Below are 14,298 nucleotides of genomic sequence, written 5' to 3' on the forward strand. Positions count from 1 at the left end.
GCCTGGGGCTTTTTGCTCTGCTCCACCTCCACCTGGTGGCACTTGAAGAAATTGCTCCCGGCCTCAAAACGCTCCACAGTTATGGCCTCATCTTTCTGCTGCGGTGCTCATATTTTTTTCCCAGCTAACTATGCAAACCAGAAGGTTCAACCTCAAGTAGAAGAAAAGAAAGGAATGAAGTCCTGGATGGGGACTCAGACCAGAGAGGACCTGGAGAGAATCACCAATTATCCCTTGAATCCTCATGCCCTCTCTCTTTCAGCAGAGTGCAAACCCCCACACCACCCTGTCCTGGAGCCCAGGAGATGTCTCCCGTCTCTCTGGCTTCCATGGGAACCACTGCCTTGGGGCTTGTTCTTCCTCAATTCCCAGTTCCCCACTCTCCCCCATCACCCCAAATCAAAACCAAACAAACTCTGGCCAGACCCGAAGATAGGCTCTTTCAGAGAGCCCATTTCTCTCAAACATACTGGCACACACAAATGTGCGCACATTCACAGCCTGGCCCCACCAGTATGTGACCTCCTTAAACAGGCCTTATAAGGCAGGCGAGGGCTCTGCTGTCTCTCCCACTGCTGGTCAGGCTGCCTGACCTGGGAGGTGCTGCCGAGACCTGAGTGTGGCTCCAGTCGCCTGTAGAGAGGATGCAGCAAAGAGAGGGGGGGTGGGGTGGGGGTGGCAGGGGGCACATCCGTCTCCTCGGAATAGGCTTTTAGTGAGCCCTGAAGACTAAGAGGAGCCCGGGACACCACCACTCCCCCCATACCTCCTCCCCCATGCCCCCCCCACCCAGTCTCGCTAAGCAAGGCCCCAGCCCTCCCGCACGGGGAGATTGCCAGTCACCAGGGAAGGAAAGAAATAGAAGAAAGAGACATACTGGAGAAGTTGACCATTGCGAACTGCTGACACCTGTCCCCGGTGTATCCCACAGGACACCTACCAAAAGAAAGAAAACCAGAAAGAGAGAGCCAGGATAGCAAGACACAGGCATCACAACACCCCGGCACGGGCTCCTGCCGATGCCAGCTGGGTTCCTTGCCACCGTTACCGCTTGTACTGGCCTGGCCACTCTGCCCCTTACCTGCAGCCCTGAACTTTAAACCCAAGGATTAGGCCAAAAATGAAAAACAAAGCAAAACAAAACAAAACAAAACAGAAAAACCAAACCAAAACAAAACAGCCAAAGATCAAAACAACCAACACCCCTGGCCCTATGCCCTAATTGGAAGGGACTGCACCCGGAAGCTTTCTAAGGAGCAGGGACTTGTGTTTGTATCTTCAAACATACTTTGCTTAGGATCTGGCATGTACAATCGCAAAGGCAGTTTCTCCAAACATCTCTGTCCGAAGAATCCGTTTGGACATCTGGAGAAGGAAAAGGGGAAAAATCACAGAACAAACTGGCATCATCCACGAGGCTCAGGTTAGAAATCAAAGTGCACAGTGATGAATGAGAAAACCAAGTTGGGCACTGGGGCACACTCGTCACTGCAGGGGCTGGAGTCGGGGCTGGGGGAAGGGCTCAATCTTCCAAATCTCTCTAATTGATGTTGCTCCGTGGGTGGTGGGGGGCAGGGGTGGGGCAGAGAGGAGGATGATTTAGGGAAGTGGGTGGGGAAATTGGGAACCTCATCCCTAACTGTCCTGTGGTCCATTGAGACTTTCCTTCTGACCTGCTTGGGACCCCAAAAAGAACGGTAGCCCCTTGGTGCCAGGCAGTCAGGCAGGGTGCTGGGAGCCTTCCAGAAAACAAATTCTGCAAAGCCACTCCTTCCAGGCCCTACCAACGGCTTCTCTCGAGGGCCCTGGGCAGGTTTTCTCATCCATGAAACAGCCCCCAGAAAGCTCAAAGGAGAACTTCGGGAATGTTGTTCCCAGACTGTGTGCCCATGACAAAAGTGACCTTGGAGATGTTTCATCTGTTCTCTCAAAGAGGGTTCTGTGGCCAAATAAATCTAGGAAATCCATTCCCAGGCTTCTTTGTAGAGCTACAGCACACGCTGGCATATGAAAGGCTAGGAGAAGTTTTGTAGGAGGAAAGAGCCAAATATTCCAGTGTGTCCCAAATTTATTTGACCATGGAAGATGTTTCCTGAGGAACCCTTGTGAACATGGTTTGGGGAAGGCTGCCCTGGAGCAATACATGGGGTAAGAGGCTTAGTGGTGAACAGGTGAGGCTGAAGAGGAGCTGGAATTACCAGCAGCTCAAAGCTGGCCTGCCCAGGCCAGGTGTAGGGGTGCAAGAACCACAGTCACAGGGTGGAGGGGAGGGCTGAAGCAGGCTCCCTGAGGACCCTGAAACCTCTTCCAGTCAGGGGTCTCCTGGCTGCCTGGGGTGCCTGTCCTTTCCCCCACGACCTGCTACTCCATCAGTGCCTGGCTCTGGGAGTGCGTTCTCGCGTGTTGGGTCCTCTGTAGCTGCAGAGCACCACCCACTCTCCCTGGCCATGTCTCTACCCTCAAGATCCATTTTCTTCTGTTCTCTGGCCGCCACTCTCCTCTCAAGGGGGTCCCTGTCTTGCAGATTTCCGAGATACATGCCCAGCCCTGTACTATCTTCCAAACCCCAGCAAGGCCAGATACCCTAAGGGAAGCTTAGAGACAGGGCCAGACTGACCATCCCACCCCCAGCCCCTACTCAGAGATGGGTTTGGGCTGCCTCTGTCTCTTCTTCTTTAGGAAATGAGGTAACCCTATCACCGGTATTCCTTCAAGAATAGGTCATTGCTCAACATGAATCAGTAAACTTCCTCAAGAGGTGAGTGTACTCTACCTCTTAGCATTCTCGTGGATATCAACCATCAGCAACCCCTTGAGCTTATAGGGGACGGCTGCCGTTGGCTGTGATGGACACTCACAGAAATCCCGTTGCCCCCATCTAGCCTGGGGGACTGGGAATGGTTGGTGGGCAGACAGCTGGAACTTCTCTGGGCCTTGATGGCATTTCCCTCTGGGGAGGCAGGAGGCTAGTCCTTGCAGTGGTGGCAGTGTCTGTGGAGGCCCGCCTGGCCAGTGGGCAGTGGTGGAGGGCTGGGAAGTGTGTCTGGAGAATGTGGCAGGAGTGGGGGAGTTTACAATGGAACTTGATGCACACTCGTCCTGTTGAACAGGGTGGCTCGGAGGAGGAGGAGGAGGCTACCATCCTGTCAATGCATCCTTCTCTGATCTAAGCATCCCATCCCAGGAAAATGAAGGTATTTGCTAAGGCTTCCCAAAAAGCTCCAGGCAGGCTCAGCTCTCCTTCCTCAGCTCTCAGAGACTGATGTCCACTTGGGATGGGGGCTGGAGAGGAGAAGTGAGTTTTAAAGCAGCAGCACCTTTGGAGAGGAGGATAAAGACTCAGGAAGTTGCCAAAATGACTCTTGGAATCCGCAAAGGAATAAGAAAGAGATAGGTTTGACTGTGTCCAATGTCTGAGATTAGCCTGGCTCGTGTGTGTGTGTGTGTGTGTGTGTGTGTGTGTGTGTGTTTCAGAGAGAGAATGGGGTAGTGCAGGGACAGGAGGGGGCCAAAGCGGAAATTTATTCCCACTGCTGACAGTCAGGGAAGCTGTCCTATGGCTCTTGGACACCGATAAGTAAGTGTATCCCTGCATCTCTGATCCTGCACCAGCCTGGACTAAACCGACTATATTCTATCTTTCATGGCTACTGAGTTGTACAGCTCTGGGTGCTCAGTCTATGACATGAGTGTGCCCCCTGGAGTTGAGAAATATGGTCTTGATCTTCCTGCCCTGGGAAAGTGTGTTCCCTGCTGGCTGAACAAAAGGAAAGGCTGGGGGAAGGGCACAGCGCAGGAGTTTGGGGACTGACACTGTATACTGTTCTTTGGGTACCAGATCTTTCTAGCAGGCTCCTGGACCCTCCTTACCCCTACTTATTGAGAATGGGCCATGTCCAGGAGCCCGGGGCTTCCCTGGGGAAGATTCTGAGGCTGGGCCTAGAGCCTTGCTACCCTGCACTCAGGACCAAGTAACAGGGCACGGGCTAAATAAACCTACCAACAATGAGGGGGTTCTGACCCCATGTCGGGAGCTGCCTGGTAGTGGGTAGGTTCCCACTAAAACAGGATGGGCCCTGTGAGTTTCAGGGGCACAGGGGACAAATTAGAAGGAGCGGCAGGTCGTAGCTTTCTCAGCCCTCCCCCAAGTCATCAGCTCTGACTATGGGAGGGTCTGTGCCCAGGGCTGGAGAAGAGCAGAGGTGAGATGGGCAGAGAGGAGAGCCCATGGGCTGTACCTGGGGTGACAGAGAGGTTTGGACTCTGCCTCCCCATTTCTAACCCACCTCCCGGGCCTCAGTTTCTCCTTTTGGTAGCCTGGGGATAATGCCATGTGTGCTGCCCTCACCCGGGGGAGGGGGAGGATGAAGGATGAGGGTGTGCCCCGGGCACTGGAGGGGGTGAAGGGTCTCTGGCCTCATGAAGAGTGGGGTGGAGATGTGGAGAGGATGAGCAGGCAGATGGGTATGGGATGGGAGAACCATCTGAACATGGGGAGGGGGTGGGGGGCAGGAGGGGCGGGGGATGAGCTTGATGGGAGAAGGAGGCATGCCGCTGGTATGTGCACAGGGCTGGAAAGAGAGTCTTGTTCTGTCATCATCCCCTGAACCAGTCCCCAAGAGTCACGCACCAACCGTGCTCTACAAAAACATGGAGAGAAGAGGAGAAAGCAGCAAGACGTGCAGAGGCCTCTGTCTGGCCCAGACAGGAGACAGTCACCTTGATTTGGACCCCCATTTTCAAATCCTCCTAAGTTTTCTAAAAACAAAATCCAGTATCTGTGACACTGTTTATTTTGGCTCTGAATTCCAGAAAAACAGGAGGGGACGGAGTGTGCCTGCTTTCCAACACTCCCTGCAGGGCTCTGAACCAATACACAACAACAAGTGTCAGAAAACCAGGAAGGAAAACTGATTTTTATAGAAACTGGAATGAAACTGACCAGTCTAGTTTCATTATCCAAGCTAAGCGGAAATGCAAAAAAATCAAAATAAAAAGTAAACAAACAGCACAAATGGTAAGACGTGAGTTCCATTGCCTAGATTCTTTCCTTTTTATTCCATTCAGGTGTCATCAGGAATCCCAAGAAGCCTGCCCCCCCTCTCCCTCCCCGTTCCCCCGCCCCCAGAATGGCCTCTGGGTTCCACCCTGCCCCCCTCCCCCCTGTCCTTCTCCAGCACAGCTCTGAGGACCTGCCCTCCTGAGAGTGATCCTCACCAGGGACGCCCCTCTCCCCTGGGGGCTCAGGGAGTCCGGAAAGTTGGTTCCAGGAGCCCTGGCTGGGGCTGACCTAGGGCAGGTTGAAATGGGGAGGTAGTGATTTTGGGTACTAACTTCGCGTTGTAAGCGGTGAACCCCAGTTGCCCACAGGACCCCATCTTCACAGTGATTTAGGCTCCTGCTCTCTGAGAGAATCTCAGATTTAGCTGGGTGTGACTTAGAGGCTCCTATGGCCTGGCTGGCAGGACTCTGTGCAAACCCACCTAGATCATCGCATCTCACTCCACACTGTACACTCGCACTGAGCCCTGGGCCCCCGTGGCCTTCCTTGGCCCCGGCACCCATCCTGTGTGGCTGAAACCTCTCCTGCCTGGAGCCAGGGCTGATCTCACTTGAGGCTGCTGGATTCTTTCAAAGTTCTGGGGTCCAGGGGGGCTAAGGAAAAGAAGAGGCCTGGTGTCTGTGTGTGTGTGTGTGTGTGTGTGTGTGTGTGTATGTGTGTGTTGAGGGGTAAAAGAGGGGCCTACAGGGCTGGGTGAAGTCTGTGAGGTCCACCAGAACCCTTGTGAGTTTCTATAGATCTATTGCAGAGGGCTCAGAGCATTTTCCTGGCTAGAATGTTCCCTGGGGTCTGTTGCATGAATGTGGCAGCCCTCTGAGAGGCAGAAGAAGGGGAAGGATGAGGAGCTGCTGAGTCCAGGCTGAGAACTTCCCTGAGGGGTCTGCTGTTGCTGCTGGGACAGTCCCCTGCAATTCCGGATGGGGGAGGCCAGCCGAGGGATGGCAGCAGGTGAAGGGTGGGGCTGGGAGAAGCCAGCAGAGGAGGCCAGCTGGGGCAAGAGGCACCCATCTGCCTGGCTGTCTGGACCGTCTAGCCTAACACTGAGGGGAATGTGGAAAAGGCTCGGCCTCTCATTATCACCCTGTGAGGTGGAGGGAACTCAGGCTAAGGCCCTCGGCAATGGGGAGATGCAGCTCTGGAGCTGGAGCCCAGAGGCAGGAGAGCTGAGAAGTGCTGAATCTGACGTTGTCTGTGGGGAGAGCAAATGCCCCCCTCTCTGAATTTCCACCAACACTCTGGTGGCCTTTGCCCAGATGCCTCGTGAATGGGGCAACTCTGGCACCTTGCCTGGGCCCTAGGCTTGGGGTGCTTTGAAAACCCAAAGTTGTTAACTAGTGCCTCCGCCCCTCCTCAGGATCTGGCCAGAACCTGTGCTGCCCTCACTGAGCTCTCCCTTTGGCTCCGTATTCAGCCACCAGAGACTCCCTCAGGGGCCCAGTTGCTTGACTAGGACCGAGCTGGACCTGAACAAGCCCTCCTGGATTACTGTGCTCCCACCTGCCCTGTTTGCTAAGGGGAGGAGGATGGAGATCCTGCTGAGTAGCCTTGCCTGGCTAGAGGAAGAGAAGCCCCAACTCAAGCTTCTCCTCAATCCTGACCTCCTCCATTTTAGGCCACACCAGAGTGGTGTCCTTTCTCCCCATAGAGAGGGGCTGGGGTCTGAAGCAGAATAAGCAGCACCCAGGGCATATCTGGACACCAGGCAAGGAAAGCAGCCAGGTCTTGAGGCGAGCACTGGATGGTCCTTGTCTCCCCTCAAGGCTATTAGAGCAGACCCTCCACAACTGAGGCTCTGGGCATTGTGCTTTGCCTGACCCTGCCAAGCTCCTCACTGCTGGGAGAGACACACCCTGGGAAATGTTTGTCAGAACAGTTTGGAGAGTTGCTGAGAGACTGGGGGAGAAAGAGAAGGGAGGGGGGAGACAGGGGCGGGGGAGACAGCGAGAGGGAGGGAGAGAGGGGAGAGAGAGAGAGAGAGAGAGAGAGCCCAGTACCTAGGGCATAGATTGGAATCCCCATCTCCCTAAAAGTTGTTGGTGAAAGGGTGGACACTTGGAGATGGAGTGGGTTGGGGCCTGAGAAACTGGCACTGCAGAAGCCCGAGCACTTAAGAGTTTACATCTCCCTATATTCCCGGAAAGAGCTAGGGAGAGGGGCAAACCTCCCTGTCTAAACCCCTTGGGGACCCCCTGTCCATGGCTGGAAGCCCGCTTTTCCTAGAGCCCTCTGCTCCTGCCCAGCCTCACGCTACTCTTGCCCCCAGAGCCGCCCGCACTGGTCACTTACTTGCAGGAGAGCTGGTTGATGCCCTCAATGTAGTAGCAGACACCTCCGTTGACACAATAGGACTTGGCTGTCTCGTTGCACTTTCGGGCGTGCCCCGACCAGGATGACAGAGTGGTACTCACTGGAGGTATGAGAGACACGTGCCAGTGACACACTGAGACCACCTCTGGGCCCCAGGAACCACCTCTTTCACACGGTGCTTCATGGCCCCTCTCAAAGCTGGAAGATCAGGAACTGCAGGAGTAGCTGGAGAAGGAAGGTCTGGTGGTTCCTACCAGTCACCAGCAAGGCAGAGAGGAGGCCACCAGGAGTTCGGACTGTTTGCCCAGCAACACTTGGCGCCTGTACTCTGGGCCAATGTCTTCCCACCTCTAAAGGATAGGAAGATTTTCTTTATTTGGGAGGGGATGAGGACCTAGCAGAAAAGTCCTTCTTCTAACAGGTAAGAGCCCACGTCTGGCTTGCCTTTCTAGGGGCTTCACCATAGGTGGATGAGACCTCATGTCTTCCGTGGGGAACAAAGTCACAGGGGTGCAGGGAGGAGACCTCTACACTGCTTGGGATCTTGAGGTAGTCCAGGAGGTAGCTGGAAGCGAGCTGGGCTTTGAGGGGAATGCCACCTTCTGGATACTCATTCTCTAAGATAGAGAGAGACGGGGTGGGGGTGGGGGTGGACAGGGGAGGGGGGAGAGAATCTTGGCTTTCATGTCTTCCTCCTTTGTCCCAGAGGGGACCAGCCTCTCGGGACTGCTACAAAGGCCACTCTGCCCCTCTCTGTGAGCACCCAGAGTTTTCTTTGTCTCTGCCCTCATCAGGCAGCCCCATCCTCCCCCACATAGTCAGCTGCTGCATCTGAAGGGAGCCTCGAGGCCTCGACAGCCCTGGCGATAAATCCAGGAGGTCAGGTTGCTGGAGAGGAGGTGGGCTTGGAAGAGGCCTGCAGGGTGGCTGGGACGTGGACACCGGGTAAGAGTGAGCTGGGGCTTTAAGGCTGCTGACCTGGATTGCACATCCAATGGATCAGATTCATTCGATGAATGAAAATAACACAAGTTCTGTACCCCCTGCACACAAGTTCAGGGGATGGCATCCAGAAAGCAAGTAAAAAGTCTGGGCCCCAGTATTGGTTTTCATCTGTGAGCTAATTCCCGAGGCAGCGTATTCAGGCTGGGTAGCACTTCGACCCTCAGAGGCTCAGAGGATCTCCCGCTTCCACCCGGCAGTGGCCTCCTGCCCGAGGTGAGCCACCCTTCCTCGGTTGCTCCCATCTCTTCAGGGGGTACAGAGTCCCTACCGGCCCCCTGTGGGGATGGGATTGAGAGGCGGAGGGGGGCAGGCACTTGGCGCCCTCAGTGTTTAGACATGTGGGAGACAGATGGAGCGCGGGGCTGGGAGTGTATACACAGCGTCACTCTGTATATGTCTGAAGAACTCGCTGATAAAACCTGGTGGGCAGGACCCGCTCCCACTTTCCCTCCACTCTGGCACCCCCAAGCCCCATCCCCGAGGACGTCTCCACTCAACGCGCAACCCACACTCAGCTGGGACAGGAGGCCTCTGCTGGTCTCTGCCCGCTCTGGGTCAAGAAGACCCCGAGAACCAGAAATGGGACAGGAAAGAGAAACAGCTGAGGTGACCTTGTCTATGAGTTGTGAAATCCTTTGCTCAAGAGGACACCAGAGGTTGCCCTGCCCTGTGTTACACTGCTGAGGAGGAGTGAAGGAAAAGACCAGAGGGAATGCCTGCCAGAGTCACAGGGTGTGTTGTAACAAGCCCCTGGGACTCCTGATGCCTGGTTGAGCATTCTCACCAGCCAGCTAGGCCCTCATGGAGGAAGAACGTGTCAGCACCAAGGCCTGACATAAATGGACGGGTGCAAAATGTGATGTGGACCATAGGCTTGGTCCTCTCATAGGCACTGACTGAGGCAGAGAAGTCTCAGCCCAGCTGAGCCCAGCTGATGACCTCTGTGGTTGTAGGGGGCAGACTGCCCGCTGCTATGTCAAGTGGGCAGGGGACAGTAGTGACGATGGTGGCGGGGGCTGTGGCTATAATACGTGGGCCTGTCCACATGCATATTTATGCTCATGGAGGCCTTAGGAGGCAGAGGACGACTCTTGGAAGAAGATGGGGCCTCGGCTGGGATGCACAGCCTCTGCTTTCAGAGCCGTGTCATCATGAGGACTGGGCCCCAGGCCCAGAAAGGCAAAAAGTGTGGACGGTGGGGGAGCCAGTGACAGACGGGTCAGAGGAAATGACCACAGGTCTTCCCAGCTCAGAAAGAAGTACCTTGAGGCCACCCCCTGTTATAGCAGGGCCTTCCCAAGTCACTGGAGCCCAGCCCTGCTGGTGGTGAAGGCCCACGCCAATGAGACTTCCACACTGAAGATGGAAGTTCACGCTGTTCCAGCACACGTGGACTCCCAAGGCAGCACTTCTACACTTCCTTGTTAGCAAATCTATATTTTTTCACTGTATTCTCTTGTGTTTGGGGAAGTGAAGGTGACATAAAGACTCCAAGTTGGAGACTCTGGCTGCTCCCTTGACACCCCCACTGGGATGGCCCCTGGTCTCCCCAAATCATGCGGGGCTCCTGATCATGTGCCAGGCCACTTGCTTCCCCAGGCTTACTCATCACAGTGACTGAGCAGCACAAACCAAAGACGTGGAGGGCACCTTTAATTTATTCTCCTCTGTTGTTTTCTCCATCCATCCATCCATCCATCCATCCATCCATCTACCTTTCTACCTGCTCACAAGGCTCCGTCCATGTGTCCCTACCACTTCCCAGCCCAGGTCTCCATGGTCTCTTTCTTGGATGGCCACAACAGCCTCATCACTGGTCTTTCTGCCCTCACTCTTGCCTTCCTCTCTCACCTTTTTGCTTTACTGCTGTCAAAGTGGTCTTTAAAACATGTAAAAGCGATCTATCCCTTCTATTTTCAAAACCCTCCGGTGGCTTCCATTTACCCACAGAATAAAGTCCCCCAACTCCTCCCCAGGTCTAATCTGGGTATCCCACCTTTCACATTTAATGTCCTGTCCTTCTCTTGAAGTATCTTCAGACTATACTAGCTTAGTCCAGTTCCTCTAATAAGCCAGGTGTCTTCCTGTCCAGGATTTTCAAAATAATGGTGTCCCAGAGAGGCTGCTCAGGCTCCTCCCTTACTTCTTCTCTTAGCTGCATTCACTCATACTTATAGTACTTATTCTAACCTAACTAAATGACAAGCTCCTCCACCAGAATGTAAGCTTCATCTGGGCAGAGTCCATGTCTGTCTTATTCACCAATGAACGCCAATGTTTAGAGTAGTGTGTTACATGTAACAGGTGCCTAACAAGTATTTGTATACAAATACAATACAAATACAAATATTTGTAATGAGCAAGTGAACATCTGATTCTTCGGAGTAAGGTACCTTCTTACTACCATCCCAGGAGCTGGTCTGGTCAACTTGGCCTTATCATGAGAACTTTTCCATAGACTAAAGCATTGTCTCCTATTAAATGCAAATCTTTCTGGAAGGTCACTGGGGAAAGGCAAATGAAAACCACAGTGAGATACCACTTCACACCCCCTCAGATGGCTATATTCATGAAGATGGATGATTATCAAGTGGTAGTGAAGACGTGGAGAATTTGAAATCCCCGTACCCTGCTGGGGGGAGTGTAAAATGGTACAGCCACTTTGAAACACTTGAAAAATTAAATACAGAGTTACCATACGGCCAGGCAATTCCACTGTTAGGTATATACCCAAGAGAACTATGTGCACACAAAAACTTGCTAATGAATATTATAGCAGCATTATTTATGAAAGACCAAATGGGGAAACATCTTGGATGACCCAACAACCCAAAATACTGAATGTGATAAACAAAATGCGGTATAGCCATATAATGGAATATCATGCAGCCATGAAAAGAAGTACTAACATATTTTACAATATGGATGAACCTCAAAAACATTATGGTAAGTGCAAGAAACCAGAGTCCTACAATATATGGCCATTTATATGAAATGTCCAGATTAGGTAAATCTGTAGAAGCAGAAAAGAGATTTGTGGTCAGCAGGAGGGGAATGGGGGAATAGGGAGTGAATGCTAATCGGCATAGGGTTTGTTTTGAGGTGATGAAAATGTTTTGGAATTAATGGTGATGGCTGTTTAACCTTGTGAATATTCTAAAAACCACTGAATTTAAAAAGGGTGAATGTTATGGTCTATAAATTGTATCTTAAAAATCTGATTTTAAAAAAGTGTCTGGGGGTGCCTGGATGTCTCAGTTATTTAGTTGTCTGCCTTTGGCTGAGGTCATGATCCCAGGATCCTGGGATTGAGCCCCACATCGGGCTCCCTGCTCAGCAAAGAGCCTACTTCTCCTTCTTCCCCTGCTCTCACTCTTTCTGTCAAATAAATAAAATCTAAAAAAAATTTTTTTAAATGCCTGGGAGAATGACTAAAATCAAAAACATAAGGAACAACATGTGTTGGCAAGGTTGAAGAAAAAAAGGAACCCTCATGCACTGTTGGTGGGAATGTAAATTGATGCAGCTGCTGTGTTAAATAGTGTGAAAATATTAAAACTAGAATCACCATATGATCCAGTGATTCCACTATGAGGTATTTACCTAAAGAACATGAAAACACTAATTCAAAAAGATATGTGCACCCCTATGTTTATTCCAGCATTTATAATAGCCAAGATCTGGAAGAAACCCAAGTGTCCATCCATAGATGGACAGATAAAGAAAATGTGATATATAATGGAATATTATTCAGGCATAAAAAGGAATGAAATCTTGTCATTTGCAACTTAGATGGGTCTAGAAGTACAATGCTAAGTGAAATTGGTTAGAGAAAGACAAATGCCATGATTTCACTCATATGTGGGGCTTAAGAAACAGAACAACAGAACAAAGAAAAAAGAGACAAACCAGACTCTTAACTATAGCAAACAAACTGAGGGTGACCAGGGGGGATGTGGGTGGAGGGATGGGTGAAATAGGTGATGAGGATGAGAAGTACATTTGAGGTGGGCACAAGGTAAAGTAAAGAATTGTTGAATCACTGTATTGTACACCTGAAACTGATACAATACTGCACGTTCATTATATTAGAATTAAAATAAAAAATGCCTAGAAGAGTAAGCCCAGGAGGGCTCTATCAGCCAGTAGTGTCTTGGTGGGAGTGAGCTTTTTGAGGCTTTGAAGAGGGAAGGGCCAGGAGGGGAGCTCATGGGCAATATGCTCTCCCTGTTGCTGGCCACTGTAATTGCTCTTCTCCATCACCAATGGAGAAACCTCCACTTCTCTTTCAAGGCCCAGATCAAATAATCTTTCTTCATCAAGGCTCCCTCCCACCTGTCCAGTACGCCCTGTTTCCTGTGGGTAAAGTTGCCTATCTATCCTCTTTCATATGTTAGAATAGGCAGATGCTTTGAGTTTGGGTTTTGGCTTCCTGCCAGGAACTTTGAGGGACTTTGCTGGGAGCCAAGACTATGACTCTCCAGAGCTCAGAAGAGGGTCTTGCTGAACATGTGAGCAAGAAAGCAGGTGTGTGTGTGTGTGTGTGTGTGTGTGTGTGTGTGTGATTAAACAGCTAGCCTTTCTAAGCCCCCAGGTGAGGGAGAGGCCCAGGGTGTCCATGGTCCTGTGATACTCCAGGTCAAATTTGCCTCCCCTCTGGGGTAAAGCTAGGCCCAGCTTGATATCCTGGGACTGGTACAGCCTCCTTGGGACATTCCCAAGATCTCTTTCAGCTGGGGATGAGGCAGCTGGGTTCTCTAACTCAGAGGTGGGTTGGACCAAGCTGATTGTTTTATTAAAAGCACCACAAACTTCTTGCTGACTTCTCCTCCTCCCAGGTAACCAGGGAGGCAGTCTCTTGTGAGCTATCAGAGACTGACTGCAAGAAGGGTCTGCTCTGATTTGGGGAAGGAGCTTCAAGCTCTGAGGGAACAGAGCCAAGGTAGGCAGTCAAGAGTCACAGCGATGCCTCATGGGCAGCCACTGCTCCTTGAGCCCTCCCATGCTCTCTTCTGGCCACCCCACCACTGTAGCCTTGGCTTCCCTGGGGCCTGGGCGGGCCAAGCCAACCCACCTCAGGATGAGTCATAGGGGGCAGGCATAGCTGCCCGCTACCCACCCTCCACCTCCTCCCCAGGGTGTGGTTGCTGCAGGTCTCCTGGGTTCCATGGGTAAACAAGGAGCCTGGGCATCTCTGCCTGTGGAAATGTCTCCCCATAGTGGCCTCCTGATCCCCTGCAGTGGCTCTGTTTACTGCCCCATGTCAAGGGTAAGGACGGCCGTGCACTGACCTGGGCAACAGATGATGTATATGTGTGTTGTGGGGGCTACGTGTACAGGATTTCTGCCTCAACTCAGAAACCTAGAATTTTGCAGGGGAAGAGTCTAGAGATATCTGGGCTCAGCCTCAGATGGGGAAATGGAAGACAAGCAAGGTGGGGTAACTCTCCCAGGATGACAGAGCTTGGAAGAGACTGAAGCTCTGGACTCTCTGCAGCTCTGCCCTGCTGCTCTCAGGCTGGGGAGGCAAGGAGCCCCTCGGGAAGCCCCCGGAACCCAGCCTAAACCTCCACTGCCCGGTTCCCTAACTGACCAGAGCATGCGCTGCTGAGGGCTGATGGCAGCTCAGGTGTGGCACAGGGCTGCAGCTCCTCTGAAGGGTCTCCAGCTTCAGAGCCCACGCCCAGCACAGGACAGAGGCTGCTACTATGGTGTTCTGCATGGCAGCCCCTTCCTTGTATTCTGCTCATAGCATCCCTCTACGAAGGCGCCCCATGTGTAGTTGTGGCAGGGCCATCACCCCATGACCCTGCCTCTCAGAACGCCCTCTGCACATGCACCAGCCTGGCAAGGATGCCACCGTATCCCCTGAGTATGGCGAAGGGGCCACCCGGGGCACATGAACTAAGAAGCAAGATCAATTA

General features: G+C 52.4%; 1 protein-coding gene across 5 annotated transcripts in view; it reads right to left on the reverse strand.

The window, feature by feature from the left end:
- The window catches only part of NRG2 (neuregulin 2), a 179,244-nt gene that overhangs the window by 14,815 nt on the left and 150,131 nt on the right, over window positions 1-14,298 (reverse strand). For 2 of the 5 annotated variants that reach the window (XM_041765180.1, XM_041765179.1), the window contains exons 4-5: window positions 7,349-7,469; window positions 878-936 (exon numbers count right to left, since the gene is read on the reverse strand). The exons of 1 other annotated variant lie outside the window; for it this stretch is intronic. In XM_041765180.1, the coding sequence (XP_041621114.1) occupies window positions 878-936; window positions 7,349-7,469 (180 nt within the window). Of the gene's footprint in view, window positions 1-877; window positions 937-1,288; window positions 1,366-7,348; window positions 7,470-14,298 lie in introns of all 5 variants that reach the window. 2 more of the 5 variants (XM_041765177.1, XM_041765178.1) reach the window with 1 other exon arrangement.

This window comes from Vulpes lagopus, chromosome 8 (assembly GCF_018345385.1).
Source record: "Vulpes lagopus strain Blue_001 chromosome 8, ASM1834538v1, whole genome shotgun sequence".
Classification (NCBI taxonomy): Eukaryota; Metazoa; Chordata; class Mammalia; order Carnivora; family Canidae; genus Vulpes; species Vulpes lagopus.